Consider the following 25,326-nt stretch of genomic DNA (forward strand, 5'->3'; position numbering starts at 1 on the left):
TGGCAACACTGCTAAGCACCAATATGACGCGTATGTTCACTTGCACTACTACTAGGCAGGATGCCACTTAAAAAAATTAACAAAAATTAACTTCCAGCATTTTTATGACAATCGTAGCCAGCACAAAGGTCTCTAGCATTCAAATAATTGTTTTATCTATTCAATGATTTTTATCAGTGTCGTTTTGGTAAATAACATCAGAATGATTTGAAAGACTCCTATATAGTTATTTCCTGTTTTTAGCAATATTTCCACCATTTAAAAATTAAATAAAACTAATTTCCTATTATTGTACGTAAATTTCTTAAACATTAAATACCTACTTTCACATAAATTTCACCAATTAGTAAACGCTTCAAATTCAACTAATTTTCTACACAGTTGAACTACTTCCATATCAAAATATTTCCTTTTTCTAATTTGAGGTCTACATGTCCTTAAAAAAATAACTGTAAGAGTTTTTTTGGATTTTGGTTGCTACAGCACCATTAAAATTAACTTTTTTAATGATTTATGTTTGATAAACAAATTTTTTCCGATAGGTAGGGTTCAATCTGGTTTAGATGTAGGCAAAATACACGTCAAGGATTGTAACACTAGTCTGCTCAAAGTCCAGACCTTAATCCTATTGAGCATATATGGAGCCTTCTCAAAAGGCTTGTAAGACGTCGTATACCTGCTCCAACGACATGTGAAGAGTTTCGAATGACTCTCATTGGAACCATTTTTCTCCAAAGGGCCATCCAGAACGTAAGTTTTATGCCAAATCGAATGATCAGTATTATCCAGAACCGTGGTGGTAACATAAATTATTAAGACGTGTGATAGTTGCCTTTTCTTGACTTCTTGTTATAAGTAATGGTACATCGAAATATTCAATACGGTTATTATTTTCTCAAAATTTTCCTTATTTTTCATTTGTTATTAATGATAATGCCGGGTTACGTGCTACAAGAGTAACTAACTCAATACACAATAGATTTAATTTTATACTAATGCGGAAAAAATAAAAAAAAATCGTAATTTTTGTGAATGGCCTGTTTTCTGACGTCCAGTGTAGTTCTATACCGGGTGGTGAATCGTAAAACGGGCCATAGGAAACTCAATGTAAAATTCTAAACTGTTGAATTCCTGCTTCCCTAATTATTTTACGTCAAAAGTCATGAGAGAATATTTGTAGAGAATTGAAATCTGTATTAAAATCAAAAGTTAAAATTGTTCTACGACTTAAACGCATTCCAAAATTTTGAAAAATGTAATACACTTGCCACAGTAGGTATGTGTGTAAAAGTTAGGCCACATGTTACTATTTAACTGAAAGTGCTCACACCATTGACTGAATAAAATTTGTTTATTATTAATACTTTCTCCGCAACTGAGGGTATCTTATCAACTGTATTGTTTTTAAACAATAAATGATAAAATGAAAATATTGACAGTTCAAAAATGTGAAAATAATAACTTCATTGTGACACATTATTGCACTGTGTGGCCTAATTTTGGGCTGAAAAACGTATTACATTTTTACAAAATTTTGGAATTTGTTTAATTCATAGAACAATTTTAACAGTTGTTTTCAATACAGATTTCAATCCTCTACAAATAGTTTCTAATGTCTTTTGATGTAAAATAATTAGGAAAGCAGGAATTCAACAGTTTAGAATTTTACATTGAGTTTCCTATGGCCCGTTTTCCAATTCACCACTCGGTATAAGTACGTTTCTAATAACTATCAGTTACTTCAATGACTGCAGCATTTCGTACTATAGCACCCCTTTAGCTTGAAAATCCAACAAACCAACTTACATTTCCGAACAAAATTTTCCAAAAAACATCTACAGCATAAGCACAACTTCACTGTTCACTCACTCCAAAGTTTATACAAAAAGGCAGCACTATGCGGTTGTTTTGTTAATAATAATAAAACATCACGTCACGTTGGTGACGCTTGAAAATTTTACAAAGCTCTTTACACCAAAAGGCAAATCTTTAAGTAATTAGCACAAAATTCGTTATTTTTGTACATTTTTTTCATATTTGAGTGTAAGACTTTTAAGGGTTTTCAAAGTTAAGGGGCAAGTTTTATCGGATGCAAACTGAGATTCATATTTAACATTCTAAAGTTGTGGATTGTTTTGTATAAAGAAATTAAAAAGGTTCTCTTCATTTACATGTAGATCTTTAAAGCATATTTTTCCTTGAGCCTGGGCAAAGGCCTCCCCACGAGTTCTTCATCCTTTTCTGTTTTGTTCTATTTGGTGCCAATTTTTCCCCACTTTTGCTCGGGTGCCGTCTAGCCACCGTTTTTGTGGTCCTCCTCTACTACCACTATGCTTGCGTGGTCTCCAATGTACAATGTTACTCGTCCGTCTTTCGTTGTTTTGTCGTGCCACGTGTTCTACCCAGCTCCATTCTATTTGCGCAATTCTCTCAGTTACCTTCCACCTTCATCCTGCTTCGCACGTCCTCATTTCGTATATCTCGCACCTCTCAGAGAAACTCATAACAGTTGGTTCCATGGCCCTATGAGTTAATGTTAATCTATTGGCTGATAACTCATCAAGTGCCAAGGTCTCCAATCCATAGCAGACGGAGAGGCAGCGCTGAAAAATCTCTTTGAATTTACTATGTAAAGCTAGATTTTTCACAGTTGATTACTGTGAGTGTGTAGAGAAACATACTGCGGTCGGTCAAGCGAAACGTAGAACAGGGGTTACTGAGAGGGTGCTTTCCTACGAAGGTAATTAAATCCATTTACCAAGGCTGAAAATCAGTACACACATTCTAAATTAAATATAAATAAGTTATTATAGTTATTAAATAAATAAGTTATTATAGTCGGTCAGCTGTATGACGGGACAGAGCCGGTCGGTCGGCCCCAATAGTCGATTGAGGAAATGAAGCATTTTGGCTCGCAATTTTTTCGTCCAGCATGAAGTTTAAAGAAAAATTGATTTTTTGCAATTTGGTATTTTTCACCTTTTACTTCAAAATATCTCCGAAAATACTGAAGATACGAAAAAAATTATAAACTATTAAATTGTAGCTTTTTTAATGACTAAAATTACCCTGTGCATAGATTTTCATTACAGTGAATAGTTAGCCAGATATAGCTGTTTAAAACCTCTATTTACCAGCAAACACCCCCTTATTCGATCCCTTTAAACCCGCCCCAATTAAAAACTAAGGGATCTTACAGAATTTAATTTACATAGTCTTATAGCTCTTTAAAAATTCTACAAAATCATTTTTGAAGAAACTTTTTATCGTCAAAAATATAGAATATTTTTCGAGGTATTCTCAAAAAATCCTCTAAAAAAGTCGATTTTTTCGTCAAAAACTGTTATTTTCAAGCGCGAATAACTCGAAAAATATTGGTTTTACGAAGAAAATGTAAAAAACATTTTTTTCTTAGAATCACTTTTTCCATCGAATTACATGGTTAAAATGTAATAAAAAATTCCCACCCCCGAGATGGGGTGGCAACCACCCCCAAGGTTTTAGCGTATGATATCGGCATGATATAGAAAATGATCCTTGGACTATTCCCTACCTTCTGTGAAAATTTCAAGTAAATCCATGCTGGACGAAAAAATTGTGAGCCAAAATGTTTCATTTCCTCAATCGACTATTGGGACAGACCGACCGGCTCTGTCCCGTCATACAGCTGACCGACTATAATAACTTTTATTTATGTTTAATTTAGAATGTGTGTACTGATTTTCAGCCTTAGTAAATGGATTTAATTACCTTCGTAGGAAAGCAACTTTGATACCCTCTCAGTAACCCCTATTCTACACCGACCGACCGCAGTATGTTTCTCTACACACTCACAGTAATCAACTGTGAAAAATCTAGCTTTAGTAAATTCAAAGAGATTTTTCAGCGCTGCCTTTTGGTCTATAGGTTATAACTGGTAGAATACAACTGTAGAATACTCTTTTCTTTAGATTCATTGTTTTTCAACACAACACAGAGATTTCTTACTGTTGCCAAAGTCATTCGCATTTTACCAAGATGTTGGAAGAGAACTCACAAATAGGCACTTGTTCATTAAGATTTTAACTGCCTCCAAAGTAGTTTGACCTCCAGTTGTAATCATCTCTTTTGTTATTCCGTCGTCCACAGGAGCTTTTCATTTTTCATCTGTTTCAAAGGCATTTTTAACTTCCGCGTTAGTAATTTCTGGTAGTGTTTCATATCCTACATTTAGTATTCTTCGTTCCATATCGTGGTTTTCGGGTTTTGCTACGCTGGATCAGTATAATTTCAGTTTTGTCTTTTATCTGGTGTTTTTGCTATCGGCCTTTGCTGTTTAGAGTTTTTAACGCTTTCATGCTCTTTTTCTCATGCGTTTTCTATATTTTCGTTCCAAGAGTGCATAATTACTAAAAGATTTGTATATCCACATTCTGCTAAAGCTAGCTGGTCAATTTTGAATATAATAATATATTTTTTCTTATCTAAAATCCTTGATAAACAACTCTTACATTCAAAACATCCAGAAATCATAAAAAAAAAACAAAAAATAAATGAAAATAACATTTTACTAAGTCAGTACAATATATAAAATACGGTTAAGCAAAGAAAAATATACGTAGACAAAAACAATAATAACACAAACTGAATATCAGTACGAAGCCACATTTCTGACAATATGTGAGAATTAGGCGGTAAGAGTTTTGCGCCTGCGGTGATATACACGCAAAGAAGAACGGAATATCAATTTAGGAGTGTTGGAAACATGACACATGGCACATAAAATACGAAGGCATAACCACTTTCAGCTTAAGCTGTGAAACTTCCCTCACAAAGCAAAGCTTCATCTTGAGGCAAAGCAAAAGTACGATAAATTACTTAATATTACATAAACTACTTTAGTTCAAGCTTATTCCAGCTCTAAACAACGACTTTAACAAATATATCTAAAGTAGTACGTAAGATAATAAAATCATGTGTCCAACAGGTATATTTAACCAAATATCAAAGCAAAACGAAGTTTTTACAAATTCCGGAGCGTGTATATTAGCGCAGGCGCAAAGGCCACCTTCAATACTAAAAGTATGTATTATTAAACGATATAAGAAGTAAATGAGCTTCGATCGAAGTAAGATTTATAATGATAGATAATTGTAACCATGTGACGGTTCCTTCTTCTAACCAGAAGACGGGATCAGCTTGCCTTCGGCGACCAGATTGGCCTTGTTCTGGCGAACGAGCTCAGCTCGCTTCTCCTGAAAAAGAAATTTCTTAAGGTTATACGTGCATCACGACAAATCAAGAACATGCATATGATTAAGAAAACACAAAGTTATATTTGTGAATTGATTGTGAACATATTCGAGACGTAAATCATTTGTCTTGTGTTAGTCATATTAATAACTTTGTTTTTTGAATAATGCCACTTAATATAATCACTTGAAATTTATAGCAATTAACGAATTATTGAAGTGTGGTAAATCTCAACTAGATCGACCATCTTGTAGTTCCTTCTCCTATCGGAGGTTGGCTATCATCACAGCTATCCGTACCTTATTGGCGGCTGCTACTCTCTTAAGTTTCTCAGCCAGGAAATTCTTCTTCTACCTATAGACCTTTTACCCTTTATTTTACCTTGCATTATGAGCCTTAATATCTCATATTTCGCACCTCTCGTAATGTGGCCTAAATATTCTAGCTTTCTTGTTTTGATGTTCTTTATCACCTCGCAATCCTTTTGCAGCATTCTTAACACTTCTGCATTTGCAACTCGTTGGATCCATGGTATTTTCAAAATCCTTCTATAGCACCACATCTCAAAGGCTTCCAACTTCTTTACATATTCTACTTTTAGTGTCCAGCTTTCCACTCCATACAACAAAGTCTAGAACACGTAGCATCTTAAGGCTCTTATCCTCAGCTCCAGAGGAAGGTCTCGATTAACAAACATCTTTTTCATTTTTATAAATGCTTGTCTTGCAATTTCAATGCGTGTCCTGATTTCTCTACCCTGGTCATTGTTTTCATTTACCCAGGTTCCCAGATATTTGTAGTTATTCACTCTTTCTACTTGTTTTCCCTCGATATCCAACCTTCCTACTGTATGTTGCTTATTCTAGTTAAATAGTTTGTTATTCTAATCCAAAAAGTTATTCAATTTGTTTATCCCGGAGAGTGCTTATTTTAGCCCGATCAAAGAACAGTCTGACCAAAAAAAAAATAAAGTAAGGATGAAAATTTGGGAATAGGTACATAGTTAGGGTTACCATACGTCCGGATTTCGTCCGGACAGTCCGGATTTGAAAGACATGTCCGGATTGGGGTCCGGATATGAGAAATGTCAGGATTTTTTCTTTATTAAAAAAAAAATGGAAAATACTAGGGCCAACGGTGGGAAATTTCATTCTGCGCAGCACCTTAGGTCTAAAGTATGTTAAAACATAGGTCTATATTTTATGTATTTTAAACTGGCAGAGATTTTCGATGTTAGTTGCATATTGTAGCGAAACAGCTGTACTTTTAATTGTGCCATATGCATTTCGCATATATGTAGGTACAATGTAGAGGTAACAACACGGTCAAATTCACATTTTACATTTTCTACAACCCCTTGGACTACCCCTGTCCGGATTTGGCCATAATAAATTATAGTAACCCTATACATAGTTGAAATTGTCCATTATTATATAAGAAAAAGTTTACAATTCTACATCCCCTCCATTTTACAAAAATGGAGGGGAATACCCCTCTCGAAGATGAAAAAAATACATTCAAAATAAGACCGGAATTGGATAAAATGACTAATTCTAAAAACTTTTCTTTTATAGAGTTTTTGCACTAGGTCAATACTTTTCCGAGTTATTTGCGAGTGAATATGTTCATGTTTAACAAAATAAAGAAAAAAAAGAAAAAAAAAGAAAAGAAATATAAAAAAAATAATAAAAAAAACAAAAAAAGAAAGAAAAAATATAAAAAAGATATACAGGGTGTTTCATTAATAATTGTCCATATAGTAACTGGAGAAACCTTAACCCAAAATACGAAGATTTAACCTAAAACACTTAAATAAAATGTGGTTCCTTACTGAGTTACAGGGTGTTTTATCTAAAAATTTAAAAACTATTTTTGATCAGCATTTTAAAACTATTCGACTTATCCTTTTCATACTTGGCAGAAAGTGCGACTACTAAACACCCTACTAAATAATGATAAACAAACGTTTCTAGCTACTACCAGAGGCGTACGACAGGGGATGGTAAATGGCTGGCCCTTCTCAAATTCTACGCCACTGGAGGAATAACTATTTTAGTACCATTTTTAGATTTTCCAATACTTTCCACGTAAATAATATACTCTTCATTGGTAGCGATAAAGTCATTAGTTTTCGAGATATTTGAAGTTAAATATGAAACGGCACAGTTATTTTGATTCATTTTTGATAATAAATATGATTCATATGATTAAAATTTAAAAATTATTTGTACCCAGTACTTTAAAACTATTTGGCGTATCGTTATCATACTTGGCAGAAAGTGTAGGTACTGTACACCCTACTAAATTAAGATAAATAAAGGTTTCTAGCTACTACCAGAGGCGTACGACAGGGGATAGTAACTGGTTGAACCTTCCCAAATTCTACGCCACTGACTAAATTGCTATTTTAGTGTAATTTTTTGATTTCACAATACTTTTTATGTAAATAACATACTCTTCATTCGTAACGATAAAATGATTAGTTTTCGAGATATTTGAAATTAAAAATGAAGCGACACAAAACATTAATCAAAATAACCGTGTCGTTTCATTTTTAACTTCAAAGATCTCGAAAACTAATGCTTTTATCGTTACGAATGAAGAGTATATTATTTTCATAGAAAGTATTGGAGAATCCAAAAATTGAACTAAAATAGCAATTTTGCCAGTGGCGTAGAATTTGGAAAGGGTCAACCATTCACTTTCCCCCGTCGTACGCCTCTGGTAATAACCAGAAACGTTTGTTTAACATAATTTAGTAGTTTGTACAGTACCTATACTTCCTGCCAAGTACGAAAAGGATACGTCGAATAGTTTTAAAATGCTGAGGAAAAATAATTTTTAAATTTTTAGATAAAACACCCTGTAACTCAGTAAGGAACCACTTTTTATTTAAGTGTTTTAGGTTAAATCTTCGTATTTTGTGCTAAGGTTTCTCCAGTTACTATATGGACAATTATTAATGAAACACCCTGTATAAAAAAAATAGAAAAAAAAATATATAATAATTAAAAAAATATAATAAAATAAATATGTAGGTAAAAATGAATGACGAACTTGGACAGTCCATAGTAAAAAGCTTCCGAATTAAGTAGAGGGCTAAAGAAGAATGTTGCAGTTTTTGCTGTGGAACTCTTGAGAACATCATTTAGAAAAAAATATATCAAAAATTATTAAAAAAAAAAATACAAAAATAATTATTTATTAGTAGAATTGTTTATTATATTAGTATTAGTTTTAGGATAAGATACGAAAAAATGACTAATAAAATAAAAAATAGTAAAATTGGCGAATGGATTTAGTGTCCGCAGTCATATAAACCCAAACAAACGACAACAATAAAATAAAACATGTTTTGGACGGTTTTTCTGAGATAACTCAAAAAGTAAGAATTTTAGCGAAAAAAATATTCTTAGCAAAAATATAGCCCATAAAAAATTGAAAAAAAATGGTGTAGGTATACGTGAGGTCAGTAGAAGCAGAGTCAATTCTTCGTCAAATTTCAAATCGAATATTTCAATGTGAAATAACCCAAAAACGGAGCACTTTTAGGGGAAAATTCATTTTAACTTTTTTAAAGTGTTTAAAAAAAGGTGTATTTTTGTTTTTTGAAAAAACTTGTAATATTAAAAGTAAGTGAATTACGCTCAAAATATTGTTGGTCCCTTTTATTTTTTGGTAAAAAAATCGCGAAAATCACCCCCTAATTAGCATCACATATAAATTTTAACATTACCACTTCACAAGTTAATTATTTGTCTATGTATTATTTATATGATCTATAAGTTTCGTCGGTTCAAATGCTTCGTTTTATAAAAGCTGTAGTTAAAATGGCTTGAACGAGTAACTAATCACGAGTTTAGACAAATTTTGAACAGCCATAGCATAACCAATTTTTGTCTAACAAGAAAACGAAAAATCAAAAATATTCAGAAAAGCAAAATGTACATTTTATTACTCTTTGAGATTTTTGGTATTTCTAATTGTTTTTAAGTTAATTCCATAAACAATTACGATTTTTTTCAAAATTAAAAAAAAATGTTTTATTTTAAACCCAATTTTTTTCAAAACTGAGCACTTTGAACCAATGAAACTTATAGATAATATAAACAATACATAAGTAAAGTAACTTGTCAAGCGGTAACGATTAATTTTATTTGAGAAGCTAATTAAGGGGTCATTTTCGCCATTTTTTTACCAAAAAATAAAAGGGACCAACAATATTTTGAGCGTAACTCACTTACTTATAACGTGAGTTTTTTTTAAAACAAAAATAAACCTTTCTTTAAACAATTTAAAAAAGTTGTAATTAATTTTCCCCGAAAAGTGCTCCGTTTTTTTGTTATTTCACACTGAAATATTCGATTTGGAATTTGACGAAGAAGAACCTACATTTCATTAGCTGCAACTCTGCTTCTACTGGGTCTGCAGACCTCACGCATACACCATTTTTTTCAATTTTTTATAAGCTAAGCTTTTATTTTTACCAAGAATATTTTTTCGCTAAAATACTTACTTTTTGAGTTATCTCCGAAAAACCGCCCAAAAACATTTTTTCCACCTACCTCTACCGAAAGTATACTTTTCCGGACCTGATTGTAGGGAGCAAAGTTGTTATTTTCCTCCCTAGTTCTTCTCCCTAGGGAGGAAAAGTAAAGGTGACGTCATGGTATTTCATTCATGAAATATAACTTATTGACGCCCTGTACAATATCTATTTTCTATTACGTAAGTATCTATACATTTTAACGTTTATTTATAAAACACCCTGTATTTTGCAAAATGGTAAAAAAAAGTAAATTGTTATTTTGATTTAACAATGTTTACATTAATAGTTTGACTTATATTTGACAGTTGACAGTTATATTGTACCATTGTAGGGAGCAAAGTTGTTATTTTCCTCCCTAGTTCTTCTCCCTAGGGAGGAAAAGTAAAGGTGACGTCATGGTATTTCATTCATGAAATATAACTTATTGACGCCCTGTACAATATCTATTTTCTATTACGTAAGTATCTATACATTTTAACGTTTATTTATAAAACACCCTGTATTTTGCAAAATGGTAAAAAAAAGTAAATTGTTATTTTGATTTAACAATGTTTACATTAATAGTTTGACTTATATTTGACAGTTGACAGTTATATTGTACCTACTTGTTAGTTTTAGTTTTAATAAATTTTGTTGGTTAGTTACATAAATAAATTAAGTAAAAATGAAAAATGACTTGTTATTAATTTGAGGAAGGTGGAAAAACCATATGTATAACATGGGAGTAAAGTGCCTTTTCCTCCCTTGAATGATTACTACCCTCCGCTACGCGTCGGCCAGTAAACTTCATTCTCGGGAGGAAAAGTATCACTTTCCTCCCTTGTTATACAAATAGCTATCTTTTTGGTTAAAAATTTCTCTCGCAAATAACTCGAAAAGTATTGACTTAGTAAAAAAATATATAGAACAAAAGTTACTTAGAATTAGCCATTTTATCCAATTCCTATTTTTAACGTATATTTTTTCACCCCCGGGAAAAAATTTTTCACGCCGTATTTTCCAATTTTTGTAAAATGGAGGGGATGCAGAATTTTAAACTGTTTCTCTTATAATAATAGACAATTTCAACTACCTATTCCCAAATTTTCACCCTTCCCTTATAGCCAGGGAGGTAGTGTCAAATTTGACCGGAGCATTTTAGCATGGCTCGTTTCTTATTATTTAGGTAGGTGTTCCAAAGCTTATTAACAAATGATGTGTCAGCTGGCCCAAAACCGGGGATTTTAGGCAAGAAAAGCTAAAATATGAAAGTTGATGGACCAACGCTACAGCTTAAATGTCAAATATTTATATACGTTACTCAGAACATTTAATGGACTTGCTTACTTGGCACCTACCTTTCACTCAGAAGATCGGGGTTCAAATCCTGGCGCGGAAAATTCTTTTTGTTTTTTAAATTGACATTTTATTTTGAAAAATATTTATTTTTATAATACCACGTTTTTATTATTTATACGAGACAATATAAAAAAAAATCTGTATGTCTTTTATAGAATTATGCATAGAACTTATGAAATAGCATATATACATTTGATCATAAATATTATGATTGACCTTAATAAGCAAAATTGTTGTACATGAACCCCTGAAGCTTCCTGAGTTAGTACGACCAATCTAAGTGAAAAAGGGGGTTGGCCTCCCCACCCCACTCCCGACATTTTTTTATCTTTTTAGACAAACTGTTTTTTGCATAATTTTATGTGATGTAAAACCAAAAGATACATACAACCCTAATTTTTCACTTTTCTATCACCAACCCCCATTTTTTTAATAGCAATCTAATTATTTCCCTGTTCTCTATAACATATAAAAATGAATTTTTGTCTGTATGTCCCTTAAAGAATCGTAAACTATGCATTTAATCATATTATGATGACCTCAAGCAAAGTTTTTGTACTTACATGAACCCAGGAAGGAGTTAATACTTAATAATATATACTTAATATACTTAATAATTAATAGAGTTAAAAGAGTTAATACTTTTTTATTATTAACTAGCTGACCCGGCAAACTTCGTACCGCCTTAAAACTAAATAATGTTTGAATGTTTAATACCTAAAATTACCAGAAAGCCAAAAAATACTAAAAAATATTGCGTACCCATACTTTTTTCTACCAAATGCATAGTTTACGATTCTATAAGGGACATAGGTACAGACAAACATTAATTTTTATATATTATAGAGAATATAGAAATATTTAGATTGCTATTAAAACATGGGGGTTGGTCATAACAAAGTGAAAATTTAGGGTTGTATCTTTTGGTTCTACAACATATAAAATTAAGAAAAAACAGTTTGTCCAAAAAAATAACAAATAATATCTCCCTTTTCACTTAGATTGTTGGTCTTACCAACTCAGGAACCTTCAGGGGTTCATGTACAACAAATTTGCTTATTAAGATCAATCATAATATTATGACCAAAAATGCATATGCAAAGACATACAGATTTTTTTATATTGTCTCGTATAAATAATAAAAACGTGGTATTATAAAAATAAATATTTTTCAAAATAAAATGTCAATTTAAAAAACAAAAAGAATTTTCCGCGCCAGGATTTGAACCCCGATCTCCTGAGTGAAACGTAGGAGCCAAGTAAGCAAGTCCATTGAATGTTCTGAGTAACGTATATAAATATTTGACATTTAAGCTGTAGCGTTGGTCCATCAACTTTCATATTTTAGCTTTTCTTGCCTAAAATCCCCGGTTTTGGGCCAGCTGACACATCATTTGTTAATAAGCTTTGGAACACCTACCTAAATAATAAGAAACCAGCCATGCTAAAATGCTCCGGTCAAATTTGACACTACCTCCCTGGCTATTATTTTTTGGAGGCTTTCGTAAAATTTTGCGATCCCTGATCGGGCTATTTAGACAACTGTACTTTCGGATTGTTCCGGTGCCAATGTTAACCATGTTTCATGTAGCTAGTGTCGATGTACACTAGCCCAGGGGGACCGATGGCTTAATGTACCCTTCGAAGCACGGTGAACGGCTCGTACTAATTTTTGAAATGAAAAAGTCGTTGTTGATGTCGAGAGATTTTAGCTTATAAACATTTAGAATATCTTTGATAGCTTTTATGACAGAAACTTTTATGACCAATACGAATCAATCACTATAACGGAACTTTTTACACCTCTGTATTTCATCTATAAATTGGGTCATAAAATCTAGATCTTCACTTATAATCTGTTTAATATTTTCACCTCTTCTTCTTCTTCTTACGGTGCCTATCCGTTCCGGATGTTGCCGATCAGCATGGCTATCCTAACTTTGCTTGCTGCTATTGTGAATAGTCCGGTTGTGGATGTACCAAACCACTTTCTCAGGTTTTGAAGCAAAAGATATTCTTCTTCTCCCTGGTCCTCTCTTTCCAAATATCTTGCCCTAAAGAATGTGTTGCAACAAGCCATTTATCTGTTCATTCCTCATGACATGGCCAAGATATTCTAGTTTGCGCTCTTTGATGGTGTTAATATTCTCGCATTCCTTGCCTATTATTCTCCGCAAGACCTCAACATTAACCACCCACGAAATTCTTAAAATGCGTCTGTAACACCACATCTCGGATGTCTCGAGTTTTCTAGAAACTTCGGAAAGTTTCCAGGCCTCCACTCTGTATAATAACGTAGAAAATACATAGCATCTGATAATAGAGAGTTCCAGTTCTTAATGTTAAAAAAATGGAGATATTATTTTAAGAAAACAAAATTCTATCTAAAAGAGATCTTTGACTAGACTGAAATCTCTGGAGAAGCTAAATCGTTTTCCACGATAAGTTCCAGAATCATTTATAATCTCATTGTAGTAGAATAAAAACCGACGCAGAAATGTAGACTTCTACAAGGTTAGTAATTTGAAGGGAATACGTTTGGATGACTTATTTGATATTTTTAAATCAAATTTTTGTGTAATAGTCATGCAATGTTTTGAACACTCTTCGAATACATTATTTTATATGATCGTAAATCGTCACTAATTTTAAAAATGACAAAAATATAGACAGATGTAAGTAGTACGGTCAACGACCACGTATGTAAAATGCAATCAGATAAGCAATGTGGACCAGTATATCTAAAATACCTTTACATATGCATCTAAATTGGGTAATATACCACGTATACTTAAATGGTTTAGACAATGCTTTTCGATAAGGTAGAATAAAAATAGAAGAAAAAAAAAACAAACTACGCATGAAATATAGTACAGAGTTGTTTCTTATCTATATTTGCGAAATCCCTTACATTAACTAAAATCGGCAATATCAAAAATAATACCTTTAGATAAATAATCAATCACTTTTTAATTAATTTATATTTGCATTACTTCTTCTTAGAAGTGGAGGAAGAGGCAGAGGAATGATGAGAGCAAATGATACTGACTCTAGTCTCAAAAACTACACTATGTGGAGTACCACAAGGTTCAGTATTGGGTCTTCTACTTTTCCTTATCTTTATAAATGACGTTACCAATTTAAAAATCGATGGAAATTTTTTTCTTTTTGCTGGTGATACCAGTATCACATGGAGCAATTCAAATATTGCCACTCTTCATGCAACTATAACTTCTGATCTTCTTACGATAAAAACCTGGTGTGACTCTAATTTACTCTCTTTTAATATGGACAAGACAGTAGCATTTTCCTAGAGATGCTCTTCAACCCTCGTTTGTTAATAATATCCAGATCAGTACCGTTGATTCTGTAAAATTTTTTGGTATTTTTTTAGGCAGCAACCTCAAATGGTCCCTTCATAATATATATTTGGTAAGTAAGGAAATCACCTCAGCTTGCTATGCTATTAGAAGATCTGTTTCGAAGGAACTCAATTTAGCATCTTCTAAAATAACATATTTTTCTTTTTTTTTACGGAATTTTAACCCTTCCATCTTTATATATTTTAGAAACTGTTTGCTTAATTCGTAAACACCTACATGTCTTTTCAGCAAGGCCTCATCATGACTACTGAATTTCACCAGAAATTCAACTTTTGATGTCTATTTACCGATCCTGTCCTCTGAGCTAGTAAAGAAATCTATATTATATTCCGCAAAAAAAAACTATACAACCATCTCCTTTTACAACTCAAATCTGCAACATCTTTACCCAAGTTGCGTAAAATGACAAAAGCTCATCTATCTAAAAAACCACATTCAATAGAAGAGTTTCTTAATGACTAACTAAGAAATTACAGTAATGTACAAGTGACTAAAGTATATTTATCTATATTTTGTTGTCACATGCAGCAGCTTAAACTTATTAGTTCCTATCTTTGCATTTTATTATGTTGGATGTTCAATTTATATTAATTTTGCAATATATTGGTTTTGTTTTTGCTTTACTTTATTAACTTGTATTTTTTTAATATTGTCGATTTATCTAATTTCAGAAAACTGTATTTTTGTTATTTTTTTTTTGACTCTATTTAAGCTTTGTTCATAAAATTGTAAAATTTTCAGTAACAATAAAGCATATTTCTATTCTATTCTAGGAAAACCGAAAAGAAAGTGGAAGGACTGTGGAAGAGGACATAAAAAGAGGGATCTGAGGAGGAAGAAGAATCTGTTGTACGAGGATTGGTCGACAAATAAGTACCAAAGGGAGAGGAAATATCATGAAGAGGAAGCTCAGAAGTTGTACCAAAATGTTCCATCAAGGAAGTTTATACGAACGTCAATGATTCACCTCTCGCCAGCCATTACGGTGTTGAGTGCACCTTGCAGAAAATCATTCCGCGATACTTTTTAATAGGTATGCGCAAAGTGTAACCGATGTATGCGCAAAGATGTAACCAATGTATGCGTCAAAATATATAGAGTGTGAAAGATACAAAGCAGCTAATCTGACTCTCGTTGAAGTACTTCAACCTCCAGTTCCAGTTCAAAGTCAGCACATTGAAACTATTGCTATTGATCTTTTTGGTCCATTACCAGAGACATCAATTGGAGAAAGGTGGATTTTTATTATTGAAGGCACCTCCACTAGATGGATTGATATGTTTACCCATAAGGATGTGACTGCTGAATCCCGCGCCAGATGATGCCTCATTGACGAGATTGTGCTATGATTTGGTACTCTCAGGAGAGTTATCAGAGATAAAGGAGTACAGTTCGTCAGTTATGTCATGCAACATGTAACTTAAGCTTTAGGATTTAGTCAAGAGTCTTGATTCCCGTTTATCACCCAACTGCAAATCCTGTTGAATGCAAGAACCGTCACCAGAAAACTCAGTTGACTATATTTACCTCAATCTCACAAACATATATTTAAATTGAAGTAGACTGTTTCATTCTATATATAAATAGTATTACATTAAAATCAAAAAACAACTCTGTACCATAAAATGGTTTCTAGATAAATTGCAAAAATGTTCTCTTTATCTACATCGCTGCAACTTGTTCGTAAAATGTATAAAATAAATTGCAAGAAGTTTTCAAAACGCCTCTCCAAATTATTTATGATATTTTTCTAGTATCAAATAGTGTAGATAGAAGGGGAAGTAGATATACAAGTAATCTGACAACTTCTTGTTCCCAACTTTGGTATAAGGCGCTATTTTTCAACAAACGATAGGTAATGGCCAATATTTCACACTATTTTGCGTAGCTCTAATAAAAATACTCTTCGAAAGCGATTATGCTGTAGAATAGATGTTAAATTAACAAAAATCGTCAGTCATAAGGTTCAATAGGGAACTTGCACATGTTTTTTTATTACATACTAATGTTCAGTTTTGTATAAAAATGAGATTTCCAAAATTTTACGCTTCAAAAACTCATAATAACTTAGAAGTACAGATTTAAAATCTTCTCTATTTTAAAATAGTTCATACTATCCGTGACGTCACACAGGTTAACTATATGGTTCCATTTATGGTTACAATTAGGTATATTCTTCTTCTTCTTTAGTTTATTGGCCTCCACCTACTTGGGTATACCTCGTCGCGGAATAAAGGAAAAATATTTTTCCACCTACCTCTACCGAAAGTATACTTTTCCTCCCTAGGGAGGAAAAGTAAAAGTGAAGTCATGGTATTTCATTCATGAAATATAACTTATTTCCGCCCTGTACAATATCTATTTTCTATTACGTAAGTATCTATACATTTTAACGTTTATTTATAAAACACCCTGTATTTGCAGAATGGTAAAAAACAGTAAATTGTTATTTTGATTTAACAATGTTTACATTAATAATTTGACTTATATTTGACAGTTGACAGTTATATTGTACCTACTTGTTAGTTTTAGTTTTAATAAATTTTGTTGGTTAGTTACATAAATAAATTAAGTAAAAATGAAAAAATGACTTGTTATTTGAGGAAGGTGGAAAAACCATATAACATGGGAGTAAAGTGCCTTTTCCTCCCTTGAATGATTACTGCCCTCCGCTACGCGTCGGGCAGTAAACTTCATTCTCGGGAGGAAAAGTAGCACTTTCCTCCCTTGTTATACAAATAGCAATATATTCTATTAACATTTATCGTATGTCATTGTAATAATACAGTGCGGTGGAATAAGTGTTGCCCCCCCCCCCTGTTAACTTGTTTATTTTAAGAATATAAGCAAAACGCTCGTACAGGTCGATTTTTAAACTAACCATAGTATATTATAGCATCAACGTTTCGAACTTCAGGTGACAGCCATAACTTTGCTTTTTTTAAATGGGAAAGTACATCATGTTACACCTCATTTAAAAGCTCTTAAAATGCTGATTTCAAAAATGTATAATACTTTAATCCTTTTTGAGATCGTACGCGCAAACTTTCGGTCGAACTCTTTTTAAATGCATTTATTTTTTTCGAATTCTGAGGAAACTAATAATTATTTTTGAAAAATTTAAACGCAGATTGAAAGATTAAATTATTACCGAGGGCTGACAGTCCCTTAGAATAAACAAAAAGTTTCTTTTGAATGATATATTTGAAATTAAAAATCACACTAAATTTTCTCTTTTTTTCACCACTGTAACTTATTAAAATAACCATTATAGGAGTTCTCAGGGACTTTGGACCATCGAGAATACTGTAATATTTCATTCTGCGTTTAAATTTTTCAAAAATATTCATTAGTTTTTTAAGGATTCGAAAAAGAATTCGACCGAAATTTTGCGCCTACGCTTTCAAACAGGATTAAAGTATTATACATTTTTGAAATCAGTATTTTAAGAGCTTTTACATGAGGTGTCACATGATGTACTTTCCCATTTAAAAAAATCAAAGTTATGGCTGTCACCTGAAGAGGGATCGCGTAAAGTTCGAAACATTGATGCTATAATATACTATGGTTAGTTTAAAAATCGACCAGTCCGAGCGTTTTGCTTATATTCTTAAAATAAACAAGTTAACGGGGGGGGGGCAACACTTATTCCACCACACTGTATATACCAGTTTGTTGACATTGGAGTTTGATATAGCTATTGAAGGAAACGAAAGAAGGTTTACTACGGAAAATAAAACCATTTTGTAGAAGTACAAGTTTTCTATGAATAGTTCAAACGATCAAAAACACCTCTAACGTCACATAACTGTATTTTCTACTGACGTTCATAACGTCTAATTTAAAATTCTGTTTACTTTGTTGGAAGAATGTAAACATATAAACGGATGACGTCACGACGCGTTTTGGCCTGGCTGGAATAATTTGAATTTTTAATCGTCTTAGGGGCCAAACGAAAGCCAAACAAAACTTTTTTATCTTTGATACATGTTTTAAATTATGTTCTGTTGTGATTTATAACATTTTTTCGAATTTCAAATTTTATGCAAGTTCCCTATTCTGAAAACTTCAAGCAATTTACTGATAAATGACCGATTTCAAGCATATCATACTTACGTAACTCTTGAGTTTCTCTTTCTGCTCTTGTTCGAGCTGTTCTTTTCGTGATTGAGCCTGCTCTAGTTTTTCTGTGATCGCAAGGTCCAACTGTTGCAATTTTATGGTATTTTGCTCTCTCACCTTAGCTACTTGTTCTTCCTGCATAATGAAGCACATAAACATGCAAGCGATGATGAAATTTGTGATAAAACTAACGATACTGTGATCTTGTTTATACACTTCTCCAAGAAAAACGCACCACCACCTTAAAAATGGACAATTTTTGATGTCTCGAATTTCCTAAACCCGTTGTCTGATTTAAGTGATTTTTTAATATGTTATAGTCTTATTCTTTAATAATATCGCTGTAATAATATTGTTGCTAGCTAGGTAAATCGTCATTGTATACCGGGTGTACCAACTACCAATAAAACTGTGTTTATTTCTGAAAGGCATCACACTGTGGAATATTCTAGCATTTATAAAATACTGAAATTAAAACCCAACTATAGCCCCATGTTTTCTTAATATTCTGATTTTTAATTAATTCGCTTATGTTGGATAATAAAAAAGTTAGGTACTTTAACAACTAGCCATGCTTTTTAATACAGGGTGTTTTTAAATAAGTATGGAAAACTTTAAGGGAATGAAAAAATAATTTTGCTTCATAAACGTATATCCGCAAATGCTTCGTTTCCGAGATAGGGGATGTTGAAATTTTTCTTATAAACTGAAGATTTATTTACTGCTCTAAAACCGGTTAAGATAAATGAAATTTGGTGTGTTTTAAGAGATAGTTATGTCGTATTTTTTGACATACAGTTAAGGATTTAATATTCCCAATTGCGCTAATGGCGAATATAAAATTCTTAATTGTATGTCAAAAAATGCGTAATAAATTCCTCTTAAAACCCACCAAATTTCATTTGCATATCTCAACCGGTTTTAGAGCAATAAATAAATCGTCAGTTTATAAAGCACGCCGTCATTATTTTTTCATGCAGAATTACCCCTTAAAAACACCCTGTATTGATGAAAAACTTGGCTAGTTGTTAAAGTACCTAACTTTTTTATTATCCAACATAAGCGAATGAATTAAAAACAGAATATTAAGAAAACATGGTGCTATAGTTGGGTTTCAGTTTCAGTATTTTATAGATGCTAGAATATTTCACAGTGTGATGCGAACTTTGAGAAAAAAACACAGTTTCATATTGGTAGTTGGTACACCCGGAATACACTGATAATTTACCTATCTAGCAACAGTATTATTACAGCGATATTGTTAAAGAATAAGGCTATAACATATTAAAAAAATCACTTAAATCGGACAACAGGTTTAAGAAATTCGAGACATCAAAAATTGTCCATTTTTAAGGTTGTGGTGCGTTAATTTCTTGGAGAAGTGTACAAAAAAAAGAAAGTAGGAAAAATGTAAAGTGTACGATTTTGGAGAATGACAACTATAAGCTTGAACTTTGTGCATAAAAACGTCGACGAAAAAACTCTTTCGATTTTATTTCTAGTTCTAACAAATTTTTATCAAATATGTACAACAAAATGGATATAAAATTACACACACAAGTTTCTAATTTATTGATCAAGTTCAGAAGACGTCGGTACACATCGCTAGCGACTGTTAAGTTTTTAGATTTATGCTCAAAGTTCTAAGCCGGGGGAGGGGGGTGAAAACTCTGAACGTGAGTTTCGTGATGCTGAAGTAAAAAAGAAATAGTAAAAGTGCAAACGCAATCGTGGATAACTATTAGAAAGTTGCACAAATAATTTAATTTTTTAAAATATAGATTAATTCATTTTTCATATAGATTATTTGACGCTATGAGATGCAAAGTTGCCTAACCCACAGCCCAAATTTTACCAAAACGCTTTTATTACATTACAGTTATCCCTTATTTAAGTATTTTCATATGCAGAGTGGCTCAAACAACCAATGCTGAGAAGAAGAATGTAGAAGAAGAACTAACTGACCCAATTGAAGCTGGCAATGGGATAAGACCAGATTTTCTGAGCCCCTATTGTCAATCATGTGGGACAATAATTTAATAGCGAATATTATATTATGTTGTAAGCACAAGTCGCAAGGCCTTCTTGATGAAATCTTTTATTTGTGAGCTTATTTTGAGTTGGAACTCTTCTTTGTATATAGGGTGAGGCAGATAAAGGGCCTATTAGAAATATCTCGAGAACTAAAGACAATTGAATTATGAAAATTGGAATAAGGGGGTTTTGAAGACTGATCTATTTAATGAAAATATTTTCATCTATTTGGTACTTCCGGTTATACCGGAAGTTGCTTATAACTTCGTTTTTTTTAAATGGGACACCCTGTATATTTTTACAATTTTGGATTCTCCTCGATTTCTCCTTTCTTAAAATATAAGGTTTTGTAATAATATACAGGGTAGGTTAAAAGATAATTACGTTTTCTTATTAATTTCGTAGCAATATTCCCACCCTGTAGGATTGTAGTAGTTTGACATAATAAACTCTATTTATGTTCAAATGATTTTTAATATAGTCTACTATTGTTAACAATTATTAGTGTAGCTAAATTTTTAATTTTAGTATACAGGGTGGGCCGAAACTCGGAATGAGTATTTTCTGAGTTTTCTTAAATGGAACACCCTATATTTTAGTATTGTAATGAAATGATATTTCATGGTACTTTTTACTTCTTAAGCATTCCCTATACCTAACTGCTTTAGTTTGTGCTTAATTGTTAATCGCACCAACAATCTTAACTTCGATGATATTTTGATACCTCAACCACTATTGGCAATTTTTAGTATCAGTATAGATTAATATGTATTTATTTCCAAAAAATTATTTGTGACTGAATATTTTCACAGCCAACCTAATACAATTTCACCTATTTTGTGTTGCAATTAATTTTTGGCTTTAATCACCAATAACTCACAAATTAAAGAAGTTAGGTATAGGGAATGGTTAAGAAATTAAAAAGTACCATAAAATAACATTTCATTACAATACTAAAATACAGGGTGTTCCATTTAAGAAAACTCAGAAAATACTCATTCCGAGTTTCGACCAACCCTGTATACTAAAATGAAAAGTTTAACTATACCAATAACTCTTAACAATAGTAGACTATATTAAAAATCATTTGAACATTAATAGAGTATTATACCAATCTACTACAATCCTACAGGGTGTTAATGTTGCTACGAAATTAATAAGAAAACGTAATTATCTTTTAACCTACCCTGTATAATATTACAAAACCTTATATTTTGAGAAAGAAGAAATCGAGGAGAATCAAAAAATGTAAAAATATACAGGGTGTCCCATTTAAAAAAACGAAGTTACAATCAACTTCCGGTATAACCGGAAGTAGCAAAGAGAAGAAAATATTTTCATTAAATAGTTCATACCCCAAAACCCCTGTATTCCAATTTTCAAGATTCTCTTAGCTTTAGTTCTCGAGATATTTCTAATAGGCCCTTTATCTGCCTCACCCTGTATATACAGTGCTAGTCAAAAGTCCGTACCACCCTCGTATCTTTCGAACGGTTATACCTATAATGGGAAAATTTGGAGGGAGGAAATAAACGGACGTGAGCTTCTTAATTAGTCATGACAGGTGACGTAATAGTGACAGATGAGGTTACAGAGCCACTGTGACCGATAATTTTAAATGGAACCTTATGGCAAGTGATACCTCGTTTGAAAGGTATTCAAAATACCTATTCAGTCATACTAATTTTTGTGGGTTTTAGTTGATTTTGATTTTGGTGAATAAATTAAATGAATATGATATTTTAGTTTCGCATTTAATTAATAAAAATTCAAATGTCCGCCTATGGTTTTTTTTGTCAAAAAGGTTGATGTTTTTCAATTCTCTAGTAGATTTTACGTCAACGTCAACCTTTTTGACAAGTAATTATATGCGGAATTTTGAATTTTTGTCAATTAAATGCGAAACTACAATTTTATATTTATTTCATTTATTCATCAAAATTAGTTTAAACTCAAACAAAATTAGTATGACTGAATAGGTATTTTGAATACCTTTCAAACGAGGTATCACTTGCCATAAGGTCCCATTTAACGGTCACAGTGGATCTGTAACGTCATCTGTCACTATTACGTCACCTGTCATGACTAGTTAAGAAGCTTACGTCCGTTTATTTCCTCCCTCCAAATTTCACTATTATAGGTATAATCGTTCAAAAGATACGAGGGAGTACGAACTTTTGACTAGCACTGTATGATCGGTTTAGAACGTCTTGCGGCGTTGTCCGATTCCCAAATTCCATTCCTTCCTATTTTGCCACAGGTCATCCCTGAGGTCTCGCACGCTCATCGCTTTCCGGATGTCGGTGGTCCAATTAACTTTCGGTCTCCCTCTCTTCCGATGTTCAAGAGGTTGCCATTCCAGACATTGTTTTGGAAGTCTCGTCATTCATTCTATTCACGTGTCCATACCAGATCAGTTGTCTTATCTCTATATCTTTCATGATTGTTCCTTCTATTCCCATTCGATTTTTAATGTCTTCATTTCTGATATGTTCTCTTCTGGATATACGTAATGGCCTTCTCATTGCATCCATTTCCAATACTTCAATTTTATTTTTGTTTCTTTTTCTGTAAGCCTCCAAGTTTCTGCATCATATAATAGACTGCTCTTGATCATAGTCTCGTAGATATTAAATTTTCTCTTTTTCGATATTTGAGTACTCCAAAGAATATTGTCGAGACATCGGATTGCTCTTTTTGCTTGTATAATTCTGGAAATAATTTCTTCAGTTCCAGTTTTATCAAATGTTGCTCCTAGATATTTATAATCTGGGCAAGCTTTTATTTTTTGATAAATACACATAAATACTTTTTATCGATATTGACTTCCAATCCCCATCTTGAATATTCCTGACCAACTTACGCATCATGTATTCTATGTCTTCCCTGTCGTTTGCTATTACGACCTGGTCGTCCGCGAACTGGAGCGTGTAGAGGCATGTATTGTTTAGCTCGATACCCATTCCATTTACTTTCCTCTTTCAACCTTTAAGTGCTGCTGCAACGTAGATTTTAAACAGGGTCGGAGATACGCAACATCATTGTCTAAGCCTGAAAAGCTGTTAGTAAGTGAGTTTCCTATCTTTAACCGTGAACGTGATCCTGCATATAGATTTTTAAAGCATTGGTGAGAGTGTAACTTACTGGCGAAGAATGTAGAACTTCCCATATCTTATTTAAGGGTATGTGATCATAACTCTTCTTAACATACCAAAAACCCCAAACCATGCCTCGCAAATGTAGACTCTTCTTTGTGAGTAGTCTAATCAAAATATTTGCCTCAGCCAATACGTACCTATAGTCAATTTAGAAGTTAATTCGAATTACATTATATTTTAATTTATACAAATAGTACCAACATCGTAAACTAAAAGGAATAGATTATTTGACCGAACTGACTTGAATTAATCTATATTTTAAAAATAAACTTAATTTCTTATATTTTTCCTACGGTAACCATCGATAGAATCAGTTGTAAAAAGATTTTGAAATTTGGAAAACTAAAAAGGACGGGAAAAGCCATTCAATCTGAGTCACAAAATACACCAGATCCGTTTCCTTGAATATACCAAAATAGAAGAACGTAATACCCGTACGGACTACAATGAATTTAGTATCTCGATAAACATATATTTCAAATTTTTGAAAAACTGTACAGTGTCAAAGGAACTATTGATATGCACCAACTAGATCCAACCGTAGTTATTCAAGCATCATTTCCTATCAAGCCATCCCAAACCAATTTTGAAAACTGTGCCGTGTCAAAGGAACTCTTGATGTCCACAAATTTGTTCAAATAACAGCAAAATTACTGTTTTCAAGCATCATCATCAGTCATAAGTGGCATTGTTCCTAATTTTATTTCTGGTTGTCCATTCCAACTCAATTTTGCTCTTAAATTGTTTCATACATTCATTTATAAATATGAGTAAATTATTGCTCCGATACCAGTTCGATCTCGATCCGATACCGGGTCGATATAACCACCCGGTGTTCACATTTACGCTCTCCAATGTGATCTTTCACTTTTATTAAACTAAAAATGATTATTGTCTTCATTATATTATTCGTTCTTGTGTCTTTTCCTGTTCCGTAATTTGTATTTTGGTACTTTTTTCTTGATTATAAATTTTTTTGACTACGATATCTTAAGCATTTCATAAACTTTCTTTGGTATTAATTATTTCTTCTGTCTTTACTATCTTCTTTACTACGAAAGTCTTATTCCGATTCCTGTATGTTGCAAAGTTATTTGTTCCCCCTCAACGGTTTTCACTCTGACGTCATCCAAGCTGCTGTCTGTCACATATGTATGTTAAATGCCACATATCAGACGCCAAATGTCAAAATGTCCTTTGTCAAAAATACAGAGGCAAGTCGGATAATATACAAGGTGAGATCGAAACAATTATCAACGTCCACAGCTACACGGCATCACTTTTTTTAATCACTGTTACACTGCGCCTACCGTTTAGTCCAAAAATTGGTCAATATAAGCTTATTTTTCTTTCATTCTGCTTTAATATTGGTGAACACAGTTTAGTCCTGTCGCCAGGGGGGGTACAACGGCCTCGTTAATTCAGATGGACTTACTCAAGTTTTTTTTATGTATTTTGACCCGTAGAACACGAATTTTTTGGGTAACAGTTGATCCGGATGTCGATAAGA

General features: G+C 32.6%; 1 protein-coding gene across 3 annotated transcripts in view; it reads right to left on the bottom strand.

Annotated features, from left to right (window-relative positions):
* Positions 1–4,529: 4,529 nt before the first annotated feature.
* Positions 4,530–25,326, bottom strand: part of LOC114325816 (myosin-9) — a 99,722-nt gene continuing 78,925 nt past the window's right edge. For 2 of the 3 annotated variants that reach the window (XM_028273977.2, XM_028274048.2), the window contains 2 exons: positions 18,619–18,759; positions 4,530–5,234 (listed from right to left, as the gene is read on the bottom strand). In XM_028273977.2, the coding sequence (XP_028129778.1) occupies positions 5,157–5,234; positions 18,619–18,759 (219 nt within the window). In that variant the 3' untranslated portion in view covers positions 4,530–5,156. The remainder of the gene's footprint in view (positions 5,235–18,618; positions 18,760–25,326) is intronic. The other variant, XM_050654612.1, reaches the window with a different exon arrangement.

Source organism: Diabrotica virgifera, chromosome 1, assembly GCF_917563875.1.
Source record: "Diabrotica virgifera virgifera chromosome 1, PGI_DIABVI_V3a".
Lineage (NCBI taxonomy): Eukaryota > Metazoa > Arthropoda > Insecta > Coleoptera > Chrysomelidae > Diabrotica > Diabrotica virgifera.